We start from the raw sequence: 26,800 nt of genomic DNA on the forward strand, positions 1-26,800 counted from the left end.
AGAACAGAAGACGGCGACAGTGGCGACAGAAGACCGGGCCACCGCCTGTAAAAGAGCTAGAAGAAGGTGCGGTGGCCCGGCAATATGAACGGAAGAGGGGGACAAGACCCCCGAAGTCGGAAGAAGAGGGCGGCGGCGGGGAAGAAAGCCGGGCTCCTCCGCTACCAAAAGAGCTACAAGAAGATAGCGGAGGAGTCCGATGAGAAGACCCCCGAAGACGGAAGACCCCCAGAGCTGTGCAATAAACTATTTTAACCCTTGTATGTTGTGTTTTTTTTAACTTTTTTCCACAGGTGAATGGGTAGGGGTACATTGTACCCCATACTCATTCACATAGGGTGGGGGGCTGGAAAAAGGGGGCTCCCTGATTCCGATAAGCCCCCCCGCCCACAGACCCCGACAACCAACGGCCAGGGTTGTCGGGAAGAGGCTCTTGTCCTCATCAACATGGGGACAAGGTGCTTTGGGGTGGGGGGGCCGCGCGGCCCCCCCCTTCCCCAAGGCACCCCCCCATGTTGAGAGCACGCGGCCTGGTATGGCTCAGGAGGGGGGGGCGCTCGCTCGTCCCCCCCTTTCCTGGCTGGCCGGGTAGCGTGCTCGGACAAGGGTCTGATGTGGACCTGGGGGGGACCCCTACGCCGTTTTTTTCGGCGTTGGGGTTCCCCTTTACGTCCATACCAGGTGACGGGGCCAGCGATGCCTCCTTCACTGGCCCCGTCTACCTGGAGACGCGCACAAAATGAGCGGCCTTTTCTCCGCGCGGGAAAAGTCCGCTCATTTCAAAAGTACGGCGGACTGGCATACCAACGGCCGGATTTCCGCCGAAATGCAAGTCCAGCGGGAAGATTGGAGTGCAAAAATACTTTCTAAGTCTGCCGTAGGCTACACACTGGGGGATTGTCCGGCGGACTTGAGTTTGCCGGACTTTTCCACTCGATTTTTTGATTGTGTGTATGCGGCATAATACACACAGGGTAACTTACACATAGGAGGGGGTGGGGGGAGCTGTACAAGGAGTTTCCAGAGCTCTCTAAGGTAAGCTGGGTTCCACAAGACCCCCCCACCCAAAATGACTCCCATCACAGATAGATAAATATGGAGTGGATAGATAGATAGATAACAGACACCCCAAAAACCTTATCTCTCTATCTCTTGGCAGATTCCTGGACCTCCTCAGGCTCCTCGGCTTCCATAGGTCTCTGTTCCTCTTGTTCGGGGGTCTGTTATGAGTATGATGCTTGTTATTGTTTCACTGATTATCATGTTTGTCTCCCGGATGTGAATATCCCATGCGATCTTAATGATCTCAGCTACTGCTGCCCCTCAGGGTTATATTATAACCACTCCTCCTCATGCTGCACAGGTGAGTGTCCTCCTCCGTCATCTCCATCCTTCATACAATGACTTCTATAAGATTTATCGGATGTATGTTTTATCTTTTACAGAGACATTGATCTGCTATCAGGAGTGCGCTCCAGATGAGGTGTGCGATATGGGAGTGTGTGTTTGCAATTACAGCCTCTACCAAGAAAAGAGTAAGCCCCTCCTCCATCTTTCTTCCCTTGGTGATGAGTAGTACAGTTCTGGGTTCAGTCTGAGCGGGGTTCGGTCTGAGCGGGGTTCGGTCTGAGTGGGGTTCGGTCTGGGCAGGGTTCAGTCTGAACGGGGTTCGGTCTGAGTGGGGTTCGGTCTGAGTGGGGTTCGGTCTGGGCAGGGTTCAGTCTGAACGGGGTTCGGTCTGAGTGGGGTTCGGTCTGAGCGGGGTTCGGTCTGGGCAGGGTTCAGTCTGAACGGGGTTCGGTCTGAGCGGGGTTTGGTCTGAGCGGTTCGGTCTGAGCGGGGTTCAGTCTGAACGGGGTTCGGTCTGAGTGGGGTTCGGTCTGAGCGGGGTTCGGTCTGGGCAGGGTTCAGTCTGAACGGGGTTCGGTCTGAGCGGGGTTTGGTCTGAGCGGTTCGGTCTGAGCGGGGTTCAGTCTGAACGGGGTTCGGTCTGAGTGGGGTTCGGTCTGAGCGGGGTTCGGTCTGGGCAGGGTTCAGTCTGAACGGGGTTCGGTCTGAGCGGGGTTTGGTCTGAGCGGTTCGGTCTGAGCGGGGTTCAGTCTGCATGGGAATCACTCTGAATGGGGTTCACTCTGAATAGGATCCGTCTGAGAGGCGTTCAGTCTGAGTGGGGTTCAATCTGAATGGGGTCTGTCTGAGCGGGGTTCAGTCTAATAGACAAGGGGGTGTCAAAAAGAATAACAAGACCTCTGGATAGGGTGGGAGCACTTACCTAAACCCGGTGGTGTTGTTGGTTTTTCTTTTTTTTTTTTTTTCTCTCTCTATGAGTGTTATTGGGATGGTATTTCTGTTGGGATTGTATGTATTTCTTACTGGCCATCTGTATTATATGTGGGAAGTGTCACCTTTTCATTTTATGTACTCGTTTGTGATGTGGGCTACTCCCCTGTCTTTTGTTCTATTATTCTGTACACTTGTCTTTGTTAATAAAGCACTCCTGTTGTTTAAAAAAAAGAATAACAAAAAGTGAGTGGGAACCTGTAGTACCAATGCAAAAAATAATCTTAAAAATCCATTGAGCCAGGAGCAGCGATTAAATGTATTGACAGGATGCCCTTCATTCTGTACTCCTGTGACCGGTTTTCAGCTGAAGTCACAGATCCGGTCCAGGCTTCGGGAACGATTGCAACCATATGGTCGGGATCCACCTCAATGCCGGACCGACACCCGGCTCAGCCTATCAAGCTGCTGAGAGCCTTAGCCGGCCTCTCCCTCCCCATCCCCAGCACTCCAGTGAGCAAAGAGGGGGGGACTGTCAGCCATCCTCCCTCTGCTCAGGGAGCTCTGAGAACTGAGTGATCGGTGGTGTTAGATTGCTCGGTTCTCTGGACTCCCGGAGCAGAGAGTTGGTGATTGTCGGAGGGGAGCGGCTGGCTAAGGCTCTCAGCGCTCACTGAGAGGCTGATCCAGGTACCGGTCCATGCTTGTGGGTGGACCTCAATGTCATTACTAGGAATGGGGGGGCGAGGTCATGTCATGGTCGTGATCTTTCCCCAGCCTGGACCGGCTCTGTGACGTCGCCTGACAGCCGGCTTCAACCCGCTGTCTGCTGAGAAGGAACTACACTTCTCAGCAGTCCAGCCAAACCCGCTTTCCCCCGTACTTCTCCTTTAAGTAGTAAGTAAGTCTTGTCCATCATGGTCAGTTTTGTGCTGAGCAAAATGCAGCTTTTTGTAATTTCGAGTCATTTTGCAGGTAAAGAGTATATTGTTTTATCGGTTGCATTTCATCTGTTTGTACTTATTCTGTCTTTCTATGTATGGACATGCTTGTCTGATCTAAATAAAAAATAAATAAATAAATAAAAAACATCAATACCAGACCTTTTTTCCAGAGGAGGGTCTGGTATAGATGTTAATGGGGGACACCATAAAAAAGCAAAAAATAAAAATACACACCAAACCCATATTCTTGATGACTCCATGCAAAAAAATAAAATTAATTCTGTACTAGACCCTTATCCAAGCATACAGCTTGGTTAGCCAGGAAAGCCGTTTCTTTTTTTTTTTTTTATGTGATACTTTTTGTATACATTTATGTACAATTGTATGCTTATAGTGTTTTTTTTTTTTGTATGTTTTGATATTTGCCACCACCCCTTATCATTGGCTCTGAACACGATCCTGTGCACATTCCCACCGCTACCAATGACATGAGCCGTACTCTACCATGGCTTAGTGGGCCATCATTTTTGTATGGTTATACTATGGTTCCCATGTACGCAGATCTGCCTTGCTAGGAGCGTTAATGCGATCGCCATGAGGTGGCCAGTCCCTTTGTGAGGCATAAACGAACATCCCTAAAAGAGCGAACAGATGTGCCATGTCCACAGGAAGGTTTCCGCAGCCGATGGTCTTCCACCAACATCTGTGTGTGCGAATACCCTCACATGAGCGTATTACAGCAAAACGGACACTGACAACTGGCAACACGTTGTCCAGGGATGCAGATCCACGTCAACCATAATGAATGACCAGAAGTGTAGCTTGAAACTGGTGGGCCCCAATGCAAAAGTTGTCCTGGGGCACCCCCCCCTCCACCACTACCCACCCCTTCCACTGCACGCCAAGATACTCCAATTGGCTAAAGAGTTATTTCAGAGATTTATGTACATATTGAGAGGACAATTCCAAATATTTTGTAGAACCCATCCTAGTAATCACATGACCTTACCCCTCTCCACCCCATCCTAGTAATGACATGTCCCCACCCCCCCCCACCATCCTAGTAATGACATGTCCTCACCCCCCCACCATCCTACTAATGACATGACCTTGCCCCCCTCCACCCCATCCTAGTAATGACATGTACTCGCCCCCCCAACTAGTAATGACATGTCCTCGCCCCCCAACTAGTAATGACATGTCCTCGCCCCCACCATCCTAGTAACGACACGACCTTGCCCCCCTCCCCCCATCCTAGTAATGACATGACCTCCCCCCATCCTAGTAATGACATGACCTCGCCCCCCCATCCTAGTAATGACGTCCCCAGTCAATGAGAGCAGAGGAAGGCTGTGGACAGGGGAGAGGGCAAACAACTGGAAGCTGACTACTGGATTATAGAATTGCCTGGGGTACTGGGGGGGGGGGGGACACAAGGCGGATTGGAGCTGGACTCCAACTCTGGGATTTTGTGGGGGAAATCAAATGTAATACGACAGCAGGGAACAGAGCTCCAGGCCCCATGGAGCTAGGGGAAGGGTCACAATTGCAACCCCTGAGACCCCTGATGCTACGCCCATGTGAACGACCCCCCCCCATAAAAAATCTGCCAGCTATCAGCGCTATCCACTCCTCCTGACCACTGCTCGCTATAGCGATGTCTTCCCCTGTCAGTGATGGGATAACGTGTGACCTTTGTCTCCAGCTCAGGGTCTTCTTCGTAGCGAATGTGACGTCTCGGCGCTGACTTTGCTCTCTGTTTGTCTCTGCAGCTCTTGTAGATTTGCACCCCGCGGTGAGTTGTGGAAATGAAGTGATAACGAGTTTTGTCAGCCAATGTCTGCTCTCCTTCCTGGGTTATGGCTTCCCATCTATTCATCTGAGGAACTTGTCACTCAGCTGCAGCTACCCTTATCCTGATATCTTCAATGGGCAGAGAGCCATCGCCCTGCAGGCCTTACCAATACCCGGCTGGTGCGGGAACACAGCAACGGTAAGGATGGATCCCATTCACTCCATAAATCTAGAATACAACCCACCTCCAGACCCCCCCCCCCTACAAATCCACCCCCCCCAGAGATACACAAATGTCACCTGTCTGAGTGTCGGAGGAGATGCCAGCTTTGTGATTTATACATAGAGGGTGAATAAGGTTCAGGAGGGCAGTATGAAGGTAAGACCAGGAACGTGAGGACGTGACCTCAAACTGACAGGAGGAAAGTTCAAAAATGACCGACCTACCACAAGGATAGCGGATGCTTGGAACCAGCATAGGTAGCGAGTCAATAAACAGTACGGCCACTAGATGGAGCTGAGGAGTAGACACATTTCCTATGATATCCAGCACCCTCTAGTGGGCATAATCCAGTGAAGTTATCCATTCACACTCTTTTTTTTATAATATAGCCTGAGAACATTTGATTTTGCCCCCATTCAAAGAAAATGATGTACATGCAGTCTCACAGGATGGGGAACCCTGGGCGGGATATTTTTATTTTTTTTAATAAGAAGTGTGTACAAATATTATCAAGAAAAACCAAAAACAATTTTTTTTAATATTAAATAAAATAGAAAAAAAAAGCAGCGATTAAAATAATAGTTGAAGGGAGAAGGAGAATAAGGAGTTCAAGTACAGTATATGTGCACCCCCACCTTGTGAAACACACCATTCAGTTAAAAATAGAAATAAAGGGCAACACATTTGAGTATAGATATAAAAACCATTATAGATACCATTTCTTCCTTTTTTTTATATACAGTATATATATAAGTGATCACATAGCCCTCAGTTCTCAGCTGCATAAGAGCTGAGGGAGGAGAAACATCAGCCCACAGGTCTTCCCAGCGAGTGGCTGTGCAAGGGGTGGCGTTTCAGCACAAGCATGATCATTGGATTGGCTACCAGCACAGCCAGAAAACTGACCATGCTGTTCACTCATACCAAGTATGGTCAGTTTTTAATAGGAAAGCAGAGGGACGACTGGCAGGATCATCGGGGATTTCACACAAAGGAAGCGATACAAAGAGAACAGGAAACTTTGTCACACCAGCACATGGTACTGCAGACATGTATAAGGCATATGAAATGTTGGGGTAACATATTCTTTAACTAGGGCTAATTTAAGTAAACTAAGGGCCGGTTCACACTGCAGGCGAGGCGAGGCGACTCCGACTTGCCTCGCCGCGACCTGCCGCGGCCTCAGCGGCGACTTGCAAATGACTTCTGTATAGAAGTCAATGCAAGTCGCCCCGAGGTCGCCCAAAAGTAGTACAGGAACCTTTTTTCTGAGTCGGAGCGACTCGAGTCGCTCCTCTTAGAACGGTTCCATTGTACAGAATGGGGGCGACTTGCGAGAGCGAGGCGAGGCGAGTCGTGTCGCCTCGCATCGCCCGCTGTGTGAACCGGCTCTAAGGGTTAAACAAAGGAATATAAAAAAAACTACTTTTTTCCTTGTCAGCTTGCATTCATTGAAATAATCTGCAGATCAAAATGAATTTCTTTGATCTGCAGATGAATGAACAGAAAGATACAAAATAACAATATGTTACATTATATCTTTCTATATCTCCTCTGAGGAAAACACAGCCTTTTACAATGACTGTATTCTGGGAGGGGAGATGCTGCACATACGACACACGCATGTAGCATGCCCACAGTCTGGAACTAGTTAAGCATGCTTGGGATAAAACATTGACATATACTCAAAACTCAAGTCTGATCAATGTTTATAATCAATGTTACTTTGTATCTCTCTATCTCCCGTCTGATTAATGTTTATAAACAATGTTATTTTGTATCGCTCTATCTCCTGCCTGATGAATGTTTATAAACAATGTTACTTTGTATCTCTCCATATCCCGTCTGATCAATGTTTATAAACAATGTTACTTTGTATTTCTCTATCTCCCATCTGATCAATGTTTATAATCAATGTTACTTTGTATTTCTCTATCTCCCATCTGATCAATGTTTATAATCAATGTTACTTTGTATTTCTCTATCTCCCATCTGATCAATGTTTATAATCAATGTTACTTTGTATCTCCCATCTGATCAATGTTTAGAAACAATGTTACTTTGTATCTCTCTATCTCCCGTCTGATCAATGTTTATAAACAATGTTACTTTGTATTACTCTATCTCCCATCTGATCAATGTTTATAAACAATGTTACTTTGTATCTCTCTATCTCCCGTCTGATCAATGTTTATAAACAATGTTACTTTGTATCTCTCCATCTCCCGTCTGATCAATGTTTATAAACAATGTTACTTTGTATCTATCTATCTCCCGTCTGATCAATGTTTATAAACAATGTTACTTTGTATCTCTCTATCTCCCGTCTGATCAATGTTTAGAAACAATGTTACTTTGTATCTATCTATCTCCCGTCTGATCAATGTTTATAAACAATGTTACTTTGTATCTCTCTATCTCCCGTCTGATAAATGTTTAGAAACAATGTTACTTTGTATCTCTCTGTCTCCCATCTCATCAATCTTTATAAGCAATGTTACTTTTTGTATTTATTTTATTATGAAATTGATTTTCTTGCCAACTTAAAGCGGGAGTTCCGCCGTTTTTTGTTTTTTTTAAAAGCCAGCAGCTACAAATACTGCAGCTGCTGACTTTTAAAATAATGACACTTACCCGTCCAGCGCACCCGCGATGTCGGCACCCGAAGCCGATCTCTCGATCGTCTCTCGGGTGCTGCCGCCGCCATCTTGGCTATGGGAACCAGGAAGTGGAGCCTTGCGGCTTCATTTCCCGATTCCCTACTGCGCATGCGCGAGTCGCACTGCACAATAAGGATGGTCCCCGCTGTCTCTGGGATCCGTGTGTTTCCCAGCAGACAGCGGGGGACCTTCGGAAAGGGGTGTAGATTCTGCGGAAAGGGGTGTACCTTCTGCAGAATCTACGCCGGAAGTGGGTGCAGGTACCTGTACTGTACAGGTACCTGCACCCCCCTCCCCCCTGAAAGGTGCCAATTGTGGCGCCGGAGGGGGGGGGTTCCAATGAGCGGAAGCTCCACTTTAGGCTGGACCTCCGCTTTAATACTTCGGGGGGCTCATTTCTGGTTTGATGGGACATGGGTGTACTGCTAGTTGAGATTGATATCTGTCAGTGTATGAAGTTGAATACTGTGACAGACCTAGCCGGGACAGAGGCTGTTGGGGGGGACTGAATGCGAGCCTCTTGCCTCGTGATTATGGGCCCTGGCATTTGGGGGAACGGGGCTCTATGTGAGCTGTATGCTATCCTATCTCGCAGACAACTAGTCTGGGTCAATGATTAGATAATCAGCTCATGCTAATTAGGTTAGGTTTTAGTCTTCTACTGTATTATAAATACTTGGCATTTTGGTTCTAATAAATCAGTCCATGTTGAGCAGCTAAGCAAGTGTGGTCTTGTTTTGTGCTTGTGAGCGGTTGGAATATCTGATATCTATATTCAGACTTAGGAAGCGGCATACTGACGGAACCACTCAATCGGAGTGTGGGATTGGATCCGTCACAAATACTTTGGGAGGATAGTACTGTGAACATCGGACACTTGGTTCTCTTGGATTTGACAGTTCATTGGAGGAATATTGAGAAGGGGTGTGGCCCCGTACATCAAATATTAGTTTGGAGAGGGGATTCAGCAGGCCTGGAGACATATCAGCGTTGGGTTGGTCAGAGCAGAAGACAATGGTGATAGAAATGATACAATGTAACATGACTGTCCCCGGATCCTCACATCTCTGTCCTCTGATTTCAGGAAGAAGGATCCAGACTCTTCGTCACCAACACCGTAGACATCGGTGCGCCAGCAAACTCCAACCTCACCGCCAATCCAATCAGCTTCAACATCACCTGCCCGCTCTTCACCGAGACATACCCCCTCGCTCAGTAAGGAACCCGATACATTCTTTAGACTTATGCCGCGTACACACGGTTGGATTTTCCCAACGGGAAATGTTGGATGTGAACTCGTTGCCGGAAAGTCCAATTGTGTGTAGGCGGCATTAGAGGAATTAATTACATTGAGCAAAGTAGTAGAACGCCTTTTAGAAATGGCTGTGAGAAGAGCGGCAGGAGAAGTCCTGGAGCCAAGGAGCCCCCACCAGGGAGACTGAATGGGTATTTGGTCTGCAGAACATTTACGGGTTTGTGCCCCTCTTGTGATAACCGATGACCAGACGGGGAAACCTGAATTTAATCCAAAGGGGCAGGAGGTGTTATAGCAAAGTTTTAAAAGGAACATTTGTGTCAGGTGGGGTGGGAAGGGGGACACAGATATCTGAGGGGTCACCAGTCTGCGCTCTCAGGAGGTGTTTTTGTTTCTCCAGGACGGTGGTGATATCCGGAGTGAACGCGATGGAGCTGTATCCTCTCACCATGGCTGCTTATAACGATACAGAATTTATGGCTCCCTACACAGCTAATCAAAGGATCCTGGGGTCGGAGGTCTACGTGGCGCTGTACGCCTACATGGGTGGGAATACCTACGTTCTCCGACTACAGGACTGCACCGCCAGCCCCACCGCTGACCGCAACAACACGAAGGCTCTCCAACTTATATCACAGGGGTGAGTTTGGTCTCCTTTGGTATCTATAAGTATGAATAATACCCAAAGAATCTACCCATAGTGCACCACTCCTTAACAATTGAAATATATTGCAGCTTATCAAGCTATTATATGTGGTGGTGATGACAATAGTTTCTACCTTGTGATCCTGCCAGTAACCTGTGACGGGAGTCACTTTGGGTGGGGGGCTTGTGGAACCCAGCTTACCTTAGAGAGTTCAGGAAACTCCTCGTCCAGCTCCCCCTGCCCCTCCTATGTGTAAGTTACCCTGTGTCTATTAGGGGCACAGGGTGACCGAGAACCCCAGTCATGTCTGCTTAACCCGACTCGGCATGAGATTATTCAAACACGGGTACAAAGAGGTATACATTCAGAGGACAACCCCCCCTTCTTTGCATAATGATTAGGGATGAGCCGAACACCCTCCCCCGGTTCGGTCGCACCAGAACATGCGACCCGGCAAAAAATTTGTTCGAACCCCGTTAAAGTCTATGGGACATGAACATGAAAAATCAAAAGGCTTATGCCACATACACACGACCGGACTTTTCGACAGCAAAGGTCCGACAGAGCGAATCCGATCGTGTATGGGTTCCATCGGACCTTTGCTGTCCAAAAATCTGACGGACTTTAGAAATAGAACATGTTTCAAATTTTTTCGCCGGAACTCCGCCGGACCCAGTTCCTATAGAGAAATCCACTCGTGTGTGTGCTGGTCTGACGGATGAAAACCGACGCTAGGGTAGCTATTGGCTACTGGCTATGAAATTCCTTATTCTAGTCCGGTCGCATGTCATCGCGTTCAAATCCATCGGACTTTGGTGTGATTGTGTGTGACCAAGTCCGTTCATTCGTAAAGTCCGTCGGAACTCTGCCGAAAGACCATCGGACCTAGTCCATCCAAAAGTCCGCTCGTGTGTACGTGGCATAATATGCAAGTTATTGTCATAAAAAGTGTTTGGGGACCCGGGTCCTGCCCCAGGGGACATGGATCAATGCAAAAAAAAGTTTTTAAAACAGACGTTTTTTTTAGGGAGCAGCGATTTTAATAATGCTTAAAGGGAAACAATAAAAGTGTAATATTCCTTTAAATTTCATACCTGGGGGGTGTCTATAGTATGCCTGTAAAGGGGCGCATGTTTCCCGTGCTTAGAACAGTCCGAGAGCAAAATGACATTTCTAAAGGAATAAAAGTCATTTAAAACTACTCACGGCTACAATTAATTATCGGATCCCACAATACACATAAAAGTTCATTGATAAAAACAACATGGGATTTCCCCACAGGGGAACCCTGAAGCAAATTTTTTTTTTTTTAAATGCATGGGGGTCCCTCCAAATTCCATACCAGGCCCTTCAGGCTTGGATGGATATTAAGGGGAACCCTGTGCCAAAATGTAAAAAAAAAATGGCAGAAGACTCCTACTGAGGCGGATCGTGCAGAGGACGAAGCGGAGAAGAAAATGCCGGAGGAGAAGACTGGAGGAAGAAGTGCGGGTCGTGGCGTCACTAGGCTTGGTGTCACCTGGTGCGGAAAACATTGGTGTCACCCCCCCTCCACCAACTAGAGTCCCCTCTCAGTACAGACCCCCCCACTAAGTACAGACCCCCTTCCTCAGTACAGACCCCCTCCCACAGTATAGATCCCCCTCACTAAGAACAGACCCCCCTTCCTCAGTACAGGCCACCCTCCTTCAGTATAGACCCCCCCACTAAGTACAGACCCCCCTCCCTCAGTACAGACCACCCTCCGTCAGTATAGACCAGTATAGACCCCCCACTATGTACAAACTCCCCTCCCTCATGCACATCCAGAGGTCCCAAAAAGCCTTTGTTTGAAATCACCGTGATGACACCAAGGAAGGACACCAAGAAAAGCTCACATAGATCGGTTCACACAGACAACTTGGGCTTAATCCTTGCTTTTTGGAACCTCTGGATGTGCAGCCGTTCTTCTTTTCTATTGGAAGACACCACCACTACCGGTCCTCCAAGCACGTGCTTGAGCTCCACTCTATGCCATTGAGTCGTTTCAGCTCCGCCCCTACGCGTTACGTCTGTTGACTTTGTCGGGGGCATGGACTGGTTGGCGTACACTCTCTTTTGTTAAGCCCAAGTTGTATACTATCTCTACTAAATTTACAAGCGACATAGAGAGGGCAACATAATATCAACATCAAAAGGTCTACCTTTAACCGAAGGGTTGAGCAGAGAGTTATGTAGAACTGATTATTTTTGGACATTGATTGCTTGTGTCAGGATGAGGCAAGGCCTAGGCTCTACAGTCAGTGGCAGCCTTCAACTTATAATTTTTCAGAATTTTTGGGGTTAATGGACGCCCCTCGAGTTTTGGTCACCCCATGTCAACAGATGTGTTACATTTTAGGCTGCACATTGCATACATTTTCTTGACCCCCCCCTATCCCTTTTCTTGTCTGTAGTTGTGCCACCGACAACTTGACCCGGATATTACAGAATGGGAACTCCACAGAGGTCAGGTTGGAGATCAGCCCCTCGGACTTCCCGAATTTTGCCACCATGTATCTGTTCTGTGACGTCCGGTTTTGTGTGACGAGTGAAGAGGAATGCACTGCGGTGAGTGTGCAACAGGGAATTCCTGAGTAGGGGCACTGCTACAGACTGGGGGCCTTAATGGAGAAGGAGATAAGCTGTCTGCCATTGCTGAACCCTCCTTCTAAAAATGCCCCTTCCATGGTGCCACACTTCTCCTTTTTCTAGAGTTGCCCCCAGTCCCGCCTAATATGAGACCAGCCAGGTTCTAAAGTAAAATGGGCATCCTGTATTGATTTAATGCTGGACACGATATGTCCCCTTATTAGCAAATGGATGAAATGGTTGCTAAGAAGCTGGTGGCTTATATCTCCAACCTGCAACTGCTACAACGTGCTACAGCCTCAATGTCTCCCACTGTCTCCTCAATGGGTCCTGTTACCCTCCCCCACATGTGACTGAAAACAGGGGACAGTATGCCCCACTGACTTCTCAACTCTTTGCATTGCCTACTCCAGACCCCTGCACTCTGTACATGACTTTTACTCCAAGGCTCTGCGCTCTCTACATGACCTTTACTCCAGACCTCTGCACTCTGTACATGACTTTTACTCCAGACCTCTGCAATCTGTACATGACTTTTACTCCAAGGCTCTGCGCTCTCTACATGACCTTTACTCCAGACCTCTGCACTCTGTACATGACTTTTACTCCAGACCTCTGCACTCTGTACATTACTTTTACTCCAGACCTCTGCACTCTGTACATAACTTTTACTCCAGACTTCTGCACTCTGTACATTACTTTTAGCTCAGACTCCTGCACTCTGTATGTGACTTTTACTCCAGACCTCTGCACTCTGTATATGACTTTTACTCCAGACCTCTGCACTCTGTATATGACTTTTACTCCAGACCTCTGCACACTGTACATGACTTTGACTCCAAGGCTCTGCACTCTGTACATGACTTTTACGCCAGACCTCTGTACTCTGTGCATTACTTTTACTCTAGACCTTTGCACTCTGTACATGACTTACTTCTTACCTTTGCACTTTGATCATTACTATTACTTCTGACCCCCTATGTTGCACACCCCTGTGCATTTCTTGCTCCTGATCCCTGCACTATCTGCGTTACACACTCTTGACCCAGAGCCGAGTAGGATAAGGTTTAATCTATAACCCTTTAAGCTCCTCCCACGGTGTGGTTCACTTCAGTTAGCCCTGCCCCCTGCTTTGCCGCCTACTCCTCTGTGACCAATCCCTTATATTGTCAGAACAAATGTGACCTCCTCTACCTCTGGCTTTACTCTTCTCACATATTTGGACCTCTGAACGTCCCCTGACCTCACTGGCTCCATGTGTGCTTCATATTAGTGATGGAGAAAATATCACAGCCAGAGACAGCCCAGCGGGTAGCATTTTCACAATGACAGCCCATGCATTTCTCTCTGTACAGGTTTCATTATCTCATTTCATTATGTGCAGAACACATTTCAGAACCTTCAGTAAATCCAGAGGGATCAATGGTTGACTTTATAGGAAAGTCCTGTCTTTTTCCTGTTAAAGTCCAGCTTGACCCTCCCCTTCCTGCCTCCCAGACCTACCTCTCGGTCTTTTAAATGAATGGGCAGCTAATAGGAGAACTTGGGAAACAAGAAGGGGTGTGGCCAAGCTTAACTTTTTAGATTTTTTTCCTTCTATTGGTTGAACTAGATGGACTTGTGTTTTTTTTCAACCAGACTATGTAACTTTATCACATGCGGAAACCAGTCTATGGCGTGTTTGGTGCGCCCTACTGTCAACGCCTCCTTTCCAGCCACTTGGGTGCAATGCTGAAAATCCATACTTTGTGTCCCCCTCCCCCTGATGATTTATTCCTCTCTCTTCTCTCCGCAGTGTAAGGAATCACAGTATTTCAGCATGGGGGTCACACAACTCCAACTAGCCCTGAAGATTGGAGGTAACTCACAACTGTCAGTGTGCACACAGGCTGCTCTGTTTATAGACGGCCAACAAATGGGTGTGAAAACTTTCCCTGCCATTATAAAGTCTCTACAGTTGTCAGTATAGAGTCTCCAGAGGTTCAGATTTGGGGACTCCAGAGGTACCGCAATGGGGTCTCATTATGGCCAATATGTGGTCTCCAGAGCTCCAAATAAGGGGTCTCCAGGGGCCTCCAGGATTGCCATAATGGGATATCCAGAGGTACTGATATGAGGTCTGCAGGGGTTCCAGTTTGGGGTCTCCAGAGGTGTCAATACAAAGTCTCCAGTAGTGTAAGTACTGGGTTTCCAGAAGTGCTTGTGTGGCATCTTTAAAGGTATCAGTATTGATATGGGTTTTCCAGAGGTGCCAGTATAAGGTCTCCAAAGGGTCTCTATAGAAGTCGGCCAACAAATGGGTTTTGAAAACTTGCCCTGCCATTATAAAGTCTCTACAATTGTCAATCTAGAGTCTCCAGAGGAGCTGAATTGGGGACTCCAGAGGTACCACAATGGGGTCTCACTATGGCCATTATGTGGTCTCCAGAGCTCCAAATAAGGGGTCTCCAGGGGCCTCCAGGATTGCCATAATGGGGTATCCAGAGGTACTGATATAGAGTCTGCAGTGGTTCCAGTTTGGGGTCTCTAGAGGGGATTTTTTGTGATCTCCAGAGGTGTCAATACAAAGTCTCCAGTAGTGTAAGTACTGGGTTTCCAGAAGTGGTTGTGTGGCATCTTTAAAGGTATCAGTATTGATATGGGTCTTCCAGAGGTGTCAGTATAAGGCCTCCAAAGGGTTTCTATAGGAGTCGGTCAACAAATGGGTGCGAAAACTTGTCCTGCCCAGCCCCCAACACTAAGTTCCTTTGGTATTGCTCCATAGGATCTAAGAACCTCCTTGTATGATGCCTCGAGTTCTGCTTTAATGTTAACCCTTTAAAAACAATCTTCTAACCCCCGAACCCTACCCTGAAAATGATCACTAACCCCCGTCCTTTCACCTAACCTAACCCTGAGGCTGGCATTACACTGGTGCAATGCAGTCCAAACCTATCCCAAAATTCACTTCAATTGGGGGTTATTCATTGGCTACCTGGTAGGTTTGGGTGATATTTGGCTGCCCACAAATTGGCTGGATCCAGGGTAGATCTAGATTTTGGTCGACTCACCCCAGCAGGAAGATGAGGGTGCTTTATTAAAGGTTGTAGTTTAAATAAAAGACGTAAGGGTGCCAACATAATGTATGCTGGGGTGGGGGTCAGAGATGTCAACACTGATTGGTTGCATGTAATGGGAAAAATGACAGGTACTCTTCTTTGGCTGGTGTTTTATATGAGTCATGATACATTATGTGGTGTTTTATATGAGTCATGATACATTATGTGGTGTTTTATATGAGTCGTGATACATTATGTGGTGTTTTATATGAGTCGTGATACATTATGTGGTGTTTTATATGAGTCATGATACATTATGTGGTGTTTTATATGAGTCGTGATACATTATGTGGTGTTTTATATGAGTCGTGATACATTATGTGGTGTTTTATATGAGTCGTGATACATTATGTGGTGTTTTATATGAGTCGTGATACATTATGTGGTGTTTTATATGAGTCGTGATACATTATGTGGTGTTTTATATGAGTCGTGATACATTATGTGGTGTTTTATATGAGTCGTGATACATTATATGGTGTTTTATATGAGTTATGATACATTATGTGGTGTTTTATATGAGTCATGATACATTATGTGGTGTTTTATATGAGTCGTGATACATTATATGGTGTTTTATATGAGTTATGATACATTATGTGGTGTTTTATATGAGTCATGATACATTATGTGGTGTTTTATATGAGTCATGATACATTATGTGGTGTTTTATATGAGTCGTGATACATTATATGGTGTTTTATATGAGTCATGATACATTATGTGGTGTTTTATATGAGTCATGATACATTATGTGGTGTTTTATATGAGTCATGATACATTATGTGGTGTTTTATATGAGTATATATGATACATTATGCGGTGGCTCGCCAAGAGTTTGTACAATTTGTCTTATATTGTTCTCCTGTCGGCAGTCCTGACCTCATTACTATCCTTGTCTGCATGTAATGAATAGGACGCAATAGACAGGTACTCTCCTTTGGCTGGTGTTTTATATGGGTCGTGGTTCACTATATGGCTGGTCACCAAGAGTTTGTACAATGTGACTTCTATTGTTCTCCTTTCCTAGTCTGTCCTTGTCTGTCTTTGTGCGTCGTTGCCTTCAACCTCAATATCAACCAACGGAAACCATTTATATTATGTGCTGCGATCGAGCCGGGACAATAAAGAAGAAAAATCCATATAAAAAAAAGAAAGTTAACATTTACATTTTTAAACACCAGTATAGCTGAGTTTACTAAGCCGAATAATTGACCAGGGTGTTTGAGATAATACATAAAAGTGGACCTGTCACCTGAAAAGCTGATACATTGATGTTTCTCGGTATAGAGAATTGAAAAATATTATAAAATTAGGTGAATATTGAACAAATAGCTGAGAAGATCACATGACCTGCATGGTGGCAGAAGTCACATGACTCTTGACTAACGGGAGGCCTCAGTGCTATTATACAGAAGGGCGTTCTGCACCAAGACCACACTGATGTCAGCCACTAATGGAGGCCAAGGATCGGAATGGAGGTGTGTGGGGTCACAGGTCAGTAAAAAGGGTAATTTGTTTTTATTTGTTATTAGAATTCTTTAAAAAGATCACCTATCTAATTGTGATTGTACCGTGCCACTGCCCGGCTCTGCAGAACCTCCAATATAATTCGTGGAAATTGCGCTCAAGTTATCATTGCGTTTGTGGTTAATCTGGTATGTGATAATTTATATTGTACATTTCTTTCGGTGCCAGAAAACTTTGGCAGGATGATGGTCATAGTACGGTCAGCATTAGGTTTCAATAGACGCACATTAGATTGGCATGTCCTAGTTCAACCAGATATGGCTGGATTAGATGACAATCTGATGCCCATGGGGCACCAGAAGAAACCGCCGGCCAAGGCTTGGAGGTAACAAATTAAAGGGTTGTAAAGCCTCATCTGATTGCTAAGCTGGTTCTTGAGGTTCCTTCTACACCAATGAGTTTCCTTCTGTCCATGTGGCACCAAGAGAAACCCCTGGCCAAGGCTTGGAGGTGACAGATGAAAGGGTTGTAAAATCTCATCTGACTGCTAAGCTGGTCCTTGAGGTTCCTTCTACACCCATGACGTTCTTTCTGTCCATTAGGCACCAGCAGAAACCACTGGCCAAAGCTTGGAGGTGCCAGATGAAAGGTTAGTAAAATCTCATCTGACTGCTAAGCTGGTCCTTGAGGTTCCTACTACACCCATGACGTTCTTTCTGTCCATTAGGCACCAGCAGAAACCACTGGCCAAGGCTTTGAGCTAACAAATAAAAGGGTTGTAAAACCTCATCTGATTGCTAAGCTGGTCCTTGAGGTTCCTACTACACCCATGAGGTTCCTTTTGGATATGAGGCACCAGCAGAAACCACTGGCCAAGGCTTGGCGGTAGCAAATAAAAGGGTTGTAAAACCTCATCTGATTGCTAAGCTGGTCCTACACCAAGAGTGGCTCTTTCATTTTAGGAGCAGCAGGATGCTCCTCCACCCTGCTGCTCCTAAAATTAAAGAGTCACTCTTGTTCACAGTCCATATTTAGGGACCTTCCAGCTTGCAGCTATTCCTGAGATCTGCCAAAAAAGGTCTATGATACAAGGAACTTTCAGAGCCCTCCTATACTTTGCGGGAATGCTACACGTCTCACTGATGTCCTCAAGAGTCTCCTTCGCATAGCTTCAGAATGACCGTTGAGCTCCTCTGTAATATGCACTTCATGTGAAGGACCTGTTGAGTGTTTTTTTTTGGGTAAGTGCTCTATAAATTGTCCTGTGTGAGTCCCTCAGTCTTTATCTTCCCATGTAACACACTGCAATTTGTATTTCTAGTTTTACACAATATGGCTGACAGCCATGAAACCACCACCATATGCAGCATCTGAGTGAGACTCCCAGCAGGATACATTCAGAGGGATTAGTCTGGAGCAGCTCATATTCCACTCATCCCATGTGGGAGCCTTAAAATGTGAGAAGTGATGATTCCTGCCAACCCCATTCTCTGCTCTGATGGTGTTATCTGAAGGTAAGTTTTAATGTGATTATTTTGGTCTCTCTGCCGCACTACACTGTATTCACACCGGTGGAAATACAATTAAAGGTCCAGATCACTTTTGTCTATTCACTTTGTTTTCAATCAAGCCCTGATGGAGGGGGGATTTTTAGACCCCCAGAATGTTTTGGCTATTCATTGAATTATCCTCCTGACCTTATTGGAATAAAGTTGTATCTGGACCTCTTAGATGTGGTGTGCCAGTTTCCAGTTTTGGTACAGTATGCTACAAGTATGGAGTCTCCAAACATGTTGGTACAGTGTCTCAAGAGTAAGGATGAGCACCCCCCCCCCCCCCCCCCACCGGTTCGGGTCGCACCAGAACCTGCGAACAGACCTAAAATATGCGTAAACTTTAGAACCCTATTAAAGTCTATGGGACTCAAACGTTCAAAATCAAAAGTGCTAATTTTAAAGGCTAATATGCAAGTTACTGTCCTAAAAAGTGTTTGGGGACCCGGCTCCTGCCCCAGGGGACATGGATCAATGCAAAAAAAACTTTTAAAAATGGTAGTTTTTTCAGGAGCAGTGATTTTAATAATGCTTAAAGGGAAACAATAAAAGTGTAATATTCCTTTAAATTCCGTACCTGGGGGGGTGTCTATAGTATGCCTGTAAATGGGCGCATGTTTCCCGTGCTTAGAACTGTCCCTGCACAAAGTGTCATTTCTAAAGGAAAAAAAGTAATTTAAAAGCACTCGCGGCTATAATGAATTGTCGGCTCCCTGTAATACAGAGAACAGTCATTGATTAAAAAAAAAGCATGGGGTTCCCCAAAATTCAATAACCAGGCCCTTCAGGTCTGATATGGATATTAAGGGGAACCCTGTGTCAAATAAAAGAAATAGCATGGAGTTCCCCCCAAAAATCCATACCAGACCCTTTATCCGAGCACGCAACCTGGCAGGCCACAGGAAAAGAGGGGGGATGAGAGAGCACCCCCCCCTCCTGAACCGTACCAGCCCACTACCCTCAACATTGGGAGGATGCTTTGGGGGTCTGTGACCCCTCAAAGCACCATGTCCCCATGTTGATGGGGACAAGGGCCTCAACCCCACAACCCTGGTCGGTGGTTGTGGGGGTCTACGGGCGGGAGGCTTATCAGAATCTGGAAGCCCCGTTTAACAAGGGGACTCCCAGATCCCGGCCCCCCGTTTGAAATGGTAATGGGTACATTGTACCCCTACCATTTCACAAAGAAAGTATAAAAAACTGTTAAAAAACACATAGACACCGTTGGGATAAGTCCTTTATTAAAAATAAAAAGAAATTTAAAAAGATTCCAGCGATGGTAATCCACTCTTGGTATCCTGCGATGGCTGATCATCTCTCCGGGGTCCAGCGATGGGTGATCTCTCCCGATGATGTCCAGTGTAGCACATCCTGTCTCCACCGGAGACACCGCAGGAATCCCGACAGCCTGACAGGTCTTAGCTGAGGAGGACAGGGCCACCTGTCACCTGACCCCACCCCCCTCTGACGCAAGGGGAAACCCGGGCTTCCCCAGTGACGTGCGGGTGACCCCGCCTCCCTCTGATGTAACGGAAACCTTTCTCCCCATCGGGAGAGATCACCCATCGCTGGACCATTGGGAGAGATCACCCATCGCTGGACCATTGGGAGAGATCACCCATTGCTGGACCCCGGAGAAGAGATCACCCATCGCTGGACTCCGGAGCAGAGATCACCCATCGTTGGACCCTGGAGAAGAGATCACCCATCGCTGGATACCAAGAGTGGATTACCACCGCTGGAATCTTTTAAAAAAAATATATATATTTTTAATAAAGGACTTATCTCAACGGTGTCTGTGTGTTTACCAATTTTTTACACTTTCTTTGTGAAATGGCAGGGGTACAATGTACCCATTACCATTTCAAACAGGGGGGGCAGGATCTGGGGTCCCCTTGTTAAAGGGGGCTTCCGGATTCTGATAAGCCCCCCGCTTGCAAACCCCCACAACCACCGGCCAGGGTTGTGGGAATGAGGCCCTTGTCCCCATCAACATGGGGACATGGTGCTTTGAGGGGTCACAGACCCCCAAGCATCCTCCCAATGTTGAGGGCATGTGGCCTGGTATGGTTCGGGGGAGCGCCCTCTCACCCCCCCTCTTTTCCTGCGACTTGCCAGGTTGCATGCTCGGATAAAGGGTCTGGTATGGATTTTTTGGGGGAACTCCACGCCATTTTTTAAAAAAAAATTTGGCGTGGAGTTCCCCTTAAAATCCATATGGATATTTGGGAGGAACCCCACGTAATTTTTTAAAAAATTTGACGTGGGGTTCCCCTTAATATCCATACCAGACCTGAAGGGCCTGGTAATTGAATTTGGGGGAACCCCACGCATTTATTTTTATTTTTATCATAGACTGTCATGGTTATGCAATAGAGTTTGTCTGCTTACCTGTTTCCATGTGTTCATCTCTAGAGACCAGCCGACCCTCACCTGACTGCTTTTGTAATCCATCCTCTGGCATGACTGCACCCTAGCTCCTATCAGAGAACTCTATATTAACCTGTGCACTGCAGGCCAACCCTGCTGATCAACCATTGTGTATTCCTTTGTGTGTTTAGCTTCCTGGTACCTGCCGTGTGCTCTTCTGTTGTTCCGTTACCGACTTTGGCGTGTCCTTGACTATTCCTGTCTGCTTGTGGCCCCGACCTTGGTTTTATCACTCACTATCCCTATCCTCCTGTTGCCTACTGTGGGTGCGAGCTGGGGAACCCTGGGGGTCGCGACCTGGAGCCAGTTGCAGCCAAGTCCATCCTCACCACTAGAGGCTCTGGTGAACGCCTGCTGGCTCTTAGGCCGCGTACACACGCGGGGACTGTCTGCCGAAACTAAGTTCGTCAAACAGTCCGCTCAAACTTTTGAATGAACGAACACGCCCACACACGGCACTTTTTGAGCGGACAAATACGGCAAACTTTGTTCGTCGTACTAAGTCCGCGCAACTTTTGAAATGAACGGACTCGCCCACACACGAGGCAACAGTCCGCTCATTTCGAGCGCGTGTGCAGGTAGGCGGGGCCCGCGAAGGAGACGTCGCGGGCCCCACCGCCTGGTATGGACTTAAAGGGGAACCCCAACGCCGAAAAAAATCGGCGTGGGGGTCCCCCCAAAGTCCACAACAGACCCTTGTCCGAGCACGCTACCCGGCCGGCCAGGAAAGGGGGGGCGAGCGAGCGCGCCCCCCCTCCCGAGCCGTACCAGGCCGTGTGCCCTCAACATGGGGGATGCCTTGGGGAAGGGGGGGCCGCGCGGCCCCCCCACCCCAAAGCACCTTGTCCCCATGTTGATGAGGACAAGGGCCTCTTCCCGACAACCCTGGCCGTTGGTTGTCGGGGTCTGCGGGGTTCCCCTTTAAGTCCATACCAGGCGGCGGGGCCCGCGACGTCTCCTTCGCGGGCCCCGCCTACCTGCACACGCGCTCAAAATGAGCGGACTGTCCTCCGAGCGGGAACAGTTTGCTCATTTAGAAAGTGGCCTACACACGGGCGGACTGTCCGCTCAAACCAAGTTTCAGCGGACAGTTTTTCGGAATTTCCGAAAAACTTTGTTCGTCAAACTGTCCGCTGAAACTGTCCGCTGAAGCCCCACACACGAGCGGACTGTCCGCTGAAACACTGTTCAGAGGACAAAGTTGAGCGAACAGTCCGCCCGTGTGTACGCGGCCTTAGACTCCGCGCCCCAGGGAATCTTACGCTCTAACCTTGGTGGGATCTGTCTCCCGTCCGCAGCAGTCAGCCTTAGGGTCCACAACTTTGCGGTGCACTCCTGATCCCAACAGGCAATGTTCGACTCGAACTCGAAGCTCATGCCTACTCAAGAGTTGTCATTATTGGGTCTCCAGCGGTGCTGTTAGGGGGTCTACAGATGTGCTATTATAGAGTCTCTACAATTGAGAGTTTCCAGAGATACTGATTTGGGATCACCAGAGGTTCCAGTTTGGAGTCTTTAGAGGTGCTTTCTTGGGGTCTCCAGAGTGCTCATATGGGGTCTTCAGAGGTGCCATTATAAAGTCTCTACAGTTGTCAGTATAGAGTCTCCAGTGTTGCTGATTTGGGGACTCCAGAGGTACCACAATGGGGTCTCTTTAGAGGTACCAATATGGCCGTTATGTGGTCTCCAGAGCTGCAAATAAGGGGTCTCTAGGGGCCTCAAGGATTGCCATAATGGGGTATCAAGAGGTACTGATATGGGGTCTGCAGCGGTTCCAGTTTGGGGTCTCTAGAGGGGATTTTTTTGTGGGCTCCAGTGGTGTCAATACAAAGTCTCCAGAAGTTTAAGTACTGAGTTTCCAGAAGTGGTTGTGTGGCATATTTAAAGGTATCAGTATTGATATGGGTTTTCCAGAAGTGTCAGTATAAGGCCTCCAAAGGGTCTCTATAGAGTTTGTTTCAGTTCTCAAGAGGGGTCATTGTGTGTTCCAGAGGAACTAGAATAGGGTTTCTAGAAATGCCAAATGGTGCCTACAAAGTTGTAAGTATGAGGTCCCCAGAAGAGTCATATAGGATCTCAAGAAATACTGTTACAGGGACTTCAGAGGTGCTATTATTAGGTGTCAGTTTTAGCAGTTATGGGGTCTTTAGAGGTGCTGGTATGGGGCCCCCAGAGGTGCCCAATTGTGGTCTCTACAGGTGTTGATATGAGGTCTCCAGATTATGACCATTATGGGTCCTCCAGATGTACTGTAATGAGGTCTCTAGAAGTACTTAAATAGGGTCCTCAAATGTGTCATTATGGAGTCTCCAGAGTTGTCAGTATAGAGTTCCTAGAGGGGCTTTTATGGGATCTCTGTGGTGCTATATGGTGTTTCTATGGATTCCATAGGTGCTGGTATGGGATCTACATAGGTGCCATTGTTTACAATATGGGGTCTCCAGAGTTGTGGATAAGGTGTCTCCAGAAGTGCTGATATAGGGTACTTAGTGGTGCCATTATGAAGACTCCAGTATAGGGTTTCCCGAGGTGCGGATATGGTGTTTCCAGCAGTTCCAGTTTGGGGTTTCCAGTGGTTCTGGTATTTGGTCTCTAGAGGTTTAGGTATCAATATGGGACTTCCTGATTATTGCATCAACTTCTGTTGAAGGCTCATGCCATAAAATGTTCTGATGAGCTTTAAAATCAGCTGTAAGCACTGATCATTGTATTCTGACAGCGGCAGGCACGTCTATCAGAATACAATGCCCCAGTGGTGGGGGATTTCTCCTATCACCCCATCTGTGTTCATGGAAGAATCTACCAGCTATCTGATTGGAAAAAACCTAACACTATGGTCAGCCTTACACCAGCTGCATTATACAATTTGCTTAAGATTATCCAATCAGTGTAATAGAAAAAAGAAACAAAGAGAGAGAAAAGCTCTTCTATCTCAGTGTAGCATTTATAAAACATGTATTGAAATTGTAATGAAGAAACAATATTGCACTCTTGTGAAAACTGTATTAAAAAGCATATTCATAAGTCTCCAGAAGGGGGCAGCCTTGCATATCCATAAGTCTCTATCTAACCCCCTTGCTGTCTCATCAGAGCACTAGTGCTCTGTTTTTGCACTTGGATTTGCACATTCATACCTGAGCTTTGGGTGTGTTTTTTGTGATAGTATCCAGTCAGGCAGACACACACAGTACATGGGTATATCTGATAGAAACTGTACAGTCAAATTATAATGTGAGTGGCGAGAATAAGAATCTCTATGATATTATGCTTGTGAAACCCCCCTTGAGGGAGCTTTGTGTTCCATTTGTAAATGTATTTTTTAGAACTCTTATCAATTAACCTCTACTGATACAAGTAGTGTGATCAGGCTTCTATACATCCCCAAAACGCTCTGAGATAGCAGTAGTGCAGGGCTTGTATGATGTTTCCAAAAGTGTCAGTATGGGTTTACCATATATGCTGTTATAGGATCTCAAGGAGTGCGGGTTGGGGTACACCAGGGGTGATATAATGCAGTCTCCAGAGGCAATGTAGGTGTTCTCTATATATATATATATGCTTTTATAGGGACTTCAGAAGTTCTGGTATTGTGAGGCCAAGAGGTGCTGATATAGGGTCTACAGAGGTGCCATAATGAGGTCCTTAGAGGTGCCATAATGGGGTCACTGGAGGGTTTGATGTAGGTTATCCAGAGGTACTAATATGAGGTCCCCAGAGCTGTCATAATGGGGTCACTAGAGGTGATGATATATGGTCTCTAGAGGTGCCATTATATAGTTTCTACAATTGTTGGTATACAGTCTCCAGAGGGGTTGATATAGGGTCTCCAGAGGTGCCATATTGGGGTCACCAAAATGACTGATAAAGAGTCTCCATAGGTGCTGTAATAGGGTCCCCTGTACGGGGGGGGGGGGTGGCAGAAGGCACCTGAGACCTAGCAGAGCCTGGGGGTGGTGGGCACTTGAGGGTAGAGCCTTGGGCACCTAAGTTTCTGAGACAATGGTCATTTTGGTGACTTTGTCTTTATCACGCATCATGGGGCATTTCATATTCATGGCTGCATTGGTTAGGTTGTCCCCTTCGAGGAAATCTCCACCCAGCCTTACCACAAGCTTGGCTAAGACTTGTTTTTAATAGCTAGTGCCCTTCACTGAATGTCTCTCTCTGAAGATCTGGTCTCTGAAGATCTGGTCTCTGAAGATCTGGTCTCCAGAGGCACCATAATAGGGTCACCAAATGTTATGATAAAGGGTGCTTTAATGGGGTCTATAGACATGCTGATATAGGGTCTCCATGGGTGTTCTAATGGGGTCACCAGAGGTGCCACAATGGGGTCACTAGAAGTCTTCATATAGGGTTTCCATAAATGTTGTAATAGGGTCTCCAAAAGTGATCTAATGGGGTCACTAGAGGTGCTAATATAGGGTCTCCAGAGGTGCAATAATGAGGTCAATAGAGGTGATAATATGGGATCTCTAGAGGTGCTGTCATGGGGTCTCTAATTGTGCTGATATAGAGTCTCCAGAGTTGCCATCATGAGGTCAAAAATGTGCTGATATAGGTTCTCAAGAGGTGCCCTAATGGATTCACCAGAAGTCCTGATATAGGGTCTCCAGAGGTGCCATAATGGGGTCACTATAAGTCCTGATTTAGGGTCTCCAGACGTGCCACAATGGTATTACCAGAAGTCCTGATATAGGGCCTGTAACGGGGTCTCCAGAGGTACCATAATGGTGTCACCAGCAGTCTTAGTATAGGGTCTGTAATAGGGGTCTCCAGAAGTGCTGATATAGGGTCTCCAGAGGTGCCATAATGAGGTAAAAGAGGTGCTGTTATAGGTCCTCTAGAGATGCCCTAATGGGGTCACCAGAAGTCCTGATATAGGGTCTCCAGAGGTGCCATAATGGGGTCAGCAGATGTCTTGATATAGGATCTCCAGGGGTGCCATATTGGGGTCAAAGAGGTGCTGAAATAGATTCTCCCGGGGTGCATAATGGGATTTCCAGAGGTGCTTTAATGGGTTCTCCAGAAGTGCTCTTATAGGGTCTCCAGAAGTCCTGATATAGGGTTTCCTGAGGAGCCATAATGGGGTCACCAGAACTTCTGATATAGTGTCTCCAGAGATGCTGGCTTGGGCCCTCTACAGGTTGCATCATGCAATGTGCCGAGGTATGATAAATGATCATATGTAGTGTGATTGGGTTTCTATAAGTCACTTGAGTAATTCTGACATAGCAGTAGTGCAGTGTTTGTCCTCTGATAATGAATGTTTAAGTGACTTCCTTCTTTTCTCCTACTGCAGGTTCTCCATCGTTGTGAACATTTACTGAACAAAAGACGACTTTTTTTTAACAACCAATAAAATGTCTAATAAAGTGTACTTATACCCTTCTACGTCTACATTATTCTGTATAATGAGTTCTGGTTATGGGACGCCATCACAGCTGGAGTGTTGTATAGAAATTCCCAGCAGTTTGGTCAGAATCCAAACCAGGTCTCTGTGCTTCAATTCCAGAAGCTGCCCACAGCCAATAGGATGGAGCCTCTCCCTTCTGCCCCCTCAGTACCATCTCTACCACCCTGTGATCCTTGTTTTCATGGGTTGTCCCATTGTGGATGGGGTTATGTCCAACAAGTAAAAGACACATAAAATATTTTCATCTCTCCTCAGTGTGTCTTCAAGGAGTGAAGAGATTGGACAATCAGAGTGCAGGAAAGACCCCAATCCCTCGCTGTGATACTTAGTGGGTGCTCAGTCAGACCCTTCATTCTGGACCCCATTTGTTTGGCCCTCACTCCTTATTAAGCATTTCCTATATATCTCTTCCTCATCAAGG

The 26,800-nt window shown here is 46.8% G+C and overlaps 1 protein-coding gene across 4 annotated transcripts in view; it reads left to right on the forward strand.

The window, feature by feature from the left end:
* The window catches only part of LOC143975771 (pancreatic secretory granule membrane major glycoprotein GP2-like), a 48,898-nt gene extending 22,544 nt beyond the window's left edge, over positions 1-26,354 (forward strand). Inside the window, exons 3-11 of one of the 4 annotated variants that reach the window (XM_077478290.1) lie at positions 1,160-1,363; positions 1,446-1,535; positions 4,997-5,217; positions 8,986-9,116; positions 9,557-9,796; positions 12,238-12,391; positions 14,208-17,007; positions 18,302-18,494; positions 26,266-26,354. In XM_077478290.1, coding sequence (XP_077334416.1) covers positions 1,160-1,363; positions 1,446-1,535; positions 4,997-5,217; positions 8,986-9,116; positions 9,557-9,796; positions 12,238-12,391; positions 14,208-14,381 — 1,214 coding nt within the window. In that variant the 3' untranslated portion in view covers positions 14,382-17,007; positions 18,302-18,494; positions 26,266-26,354. Of the gene's footprint in view, positions 1-1,159; positions 1,364-1,445; positions 1,536-4,996; positions 5,218-8,985; positions 9,117-9,556; positions 9,797-12,237; positions 12,392-14,207; positions 18,495-26,265 lie in introns of all 4 variants that reach the window. The other 3 variants (XM_077478292.1, XM_077478291.1, XM_077478289.1) reach the window with 3 other exon arrangements.
* The last annotated feature ends 446 nt before the right edge of the window (positions 26,355-26,800 follow it).

This window comes from Lithobates pipiens, unplaced genomic scaffold (assembly GCF_037356315.1).
Source record: "Lithobates pipiens isolate NorthernLeopardFrog02 unplaced genomic scaffold, aLitPip1_a1.2 Scaffold_13, whole genome shotgun sequence".
Taxonomy (NCBI): domain Eukaryota; kingdom Metazoa; phylum Chordata; class Amphibia; order Anura; family Ranidae; genus Lithobates; species Lithobates pipiens.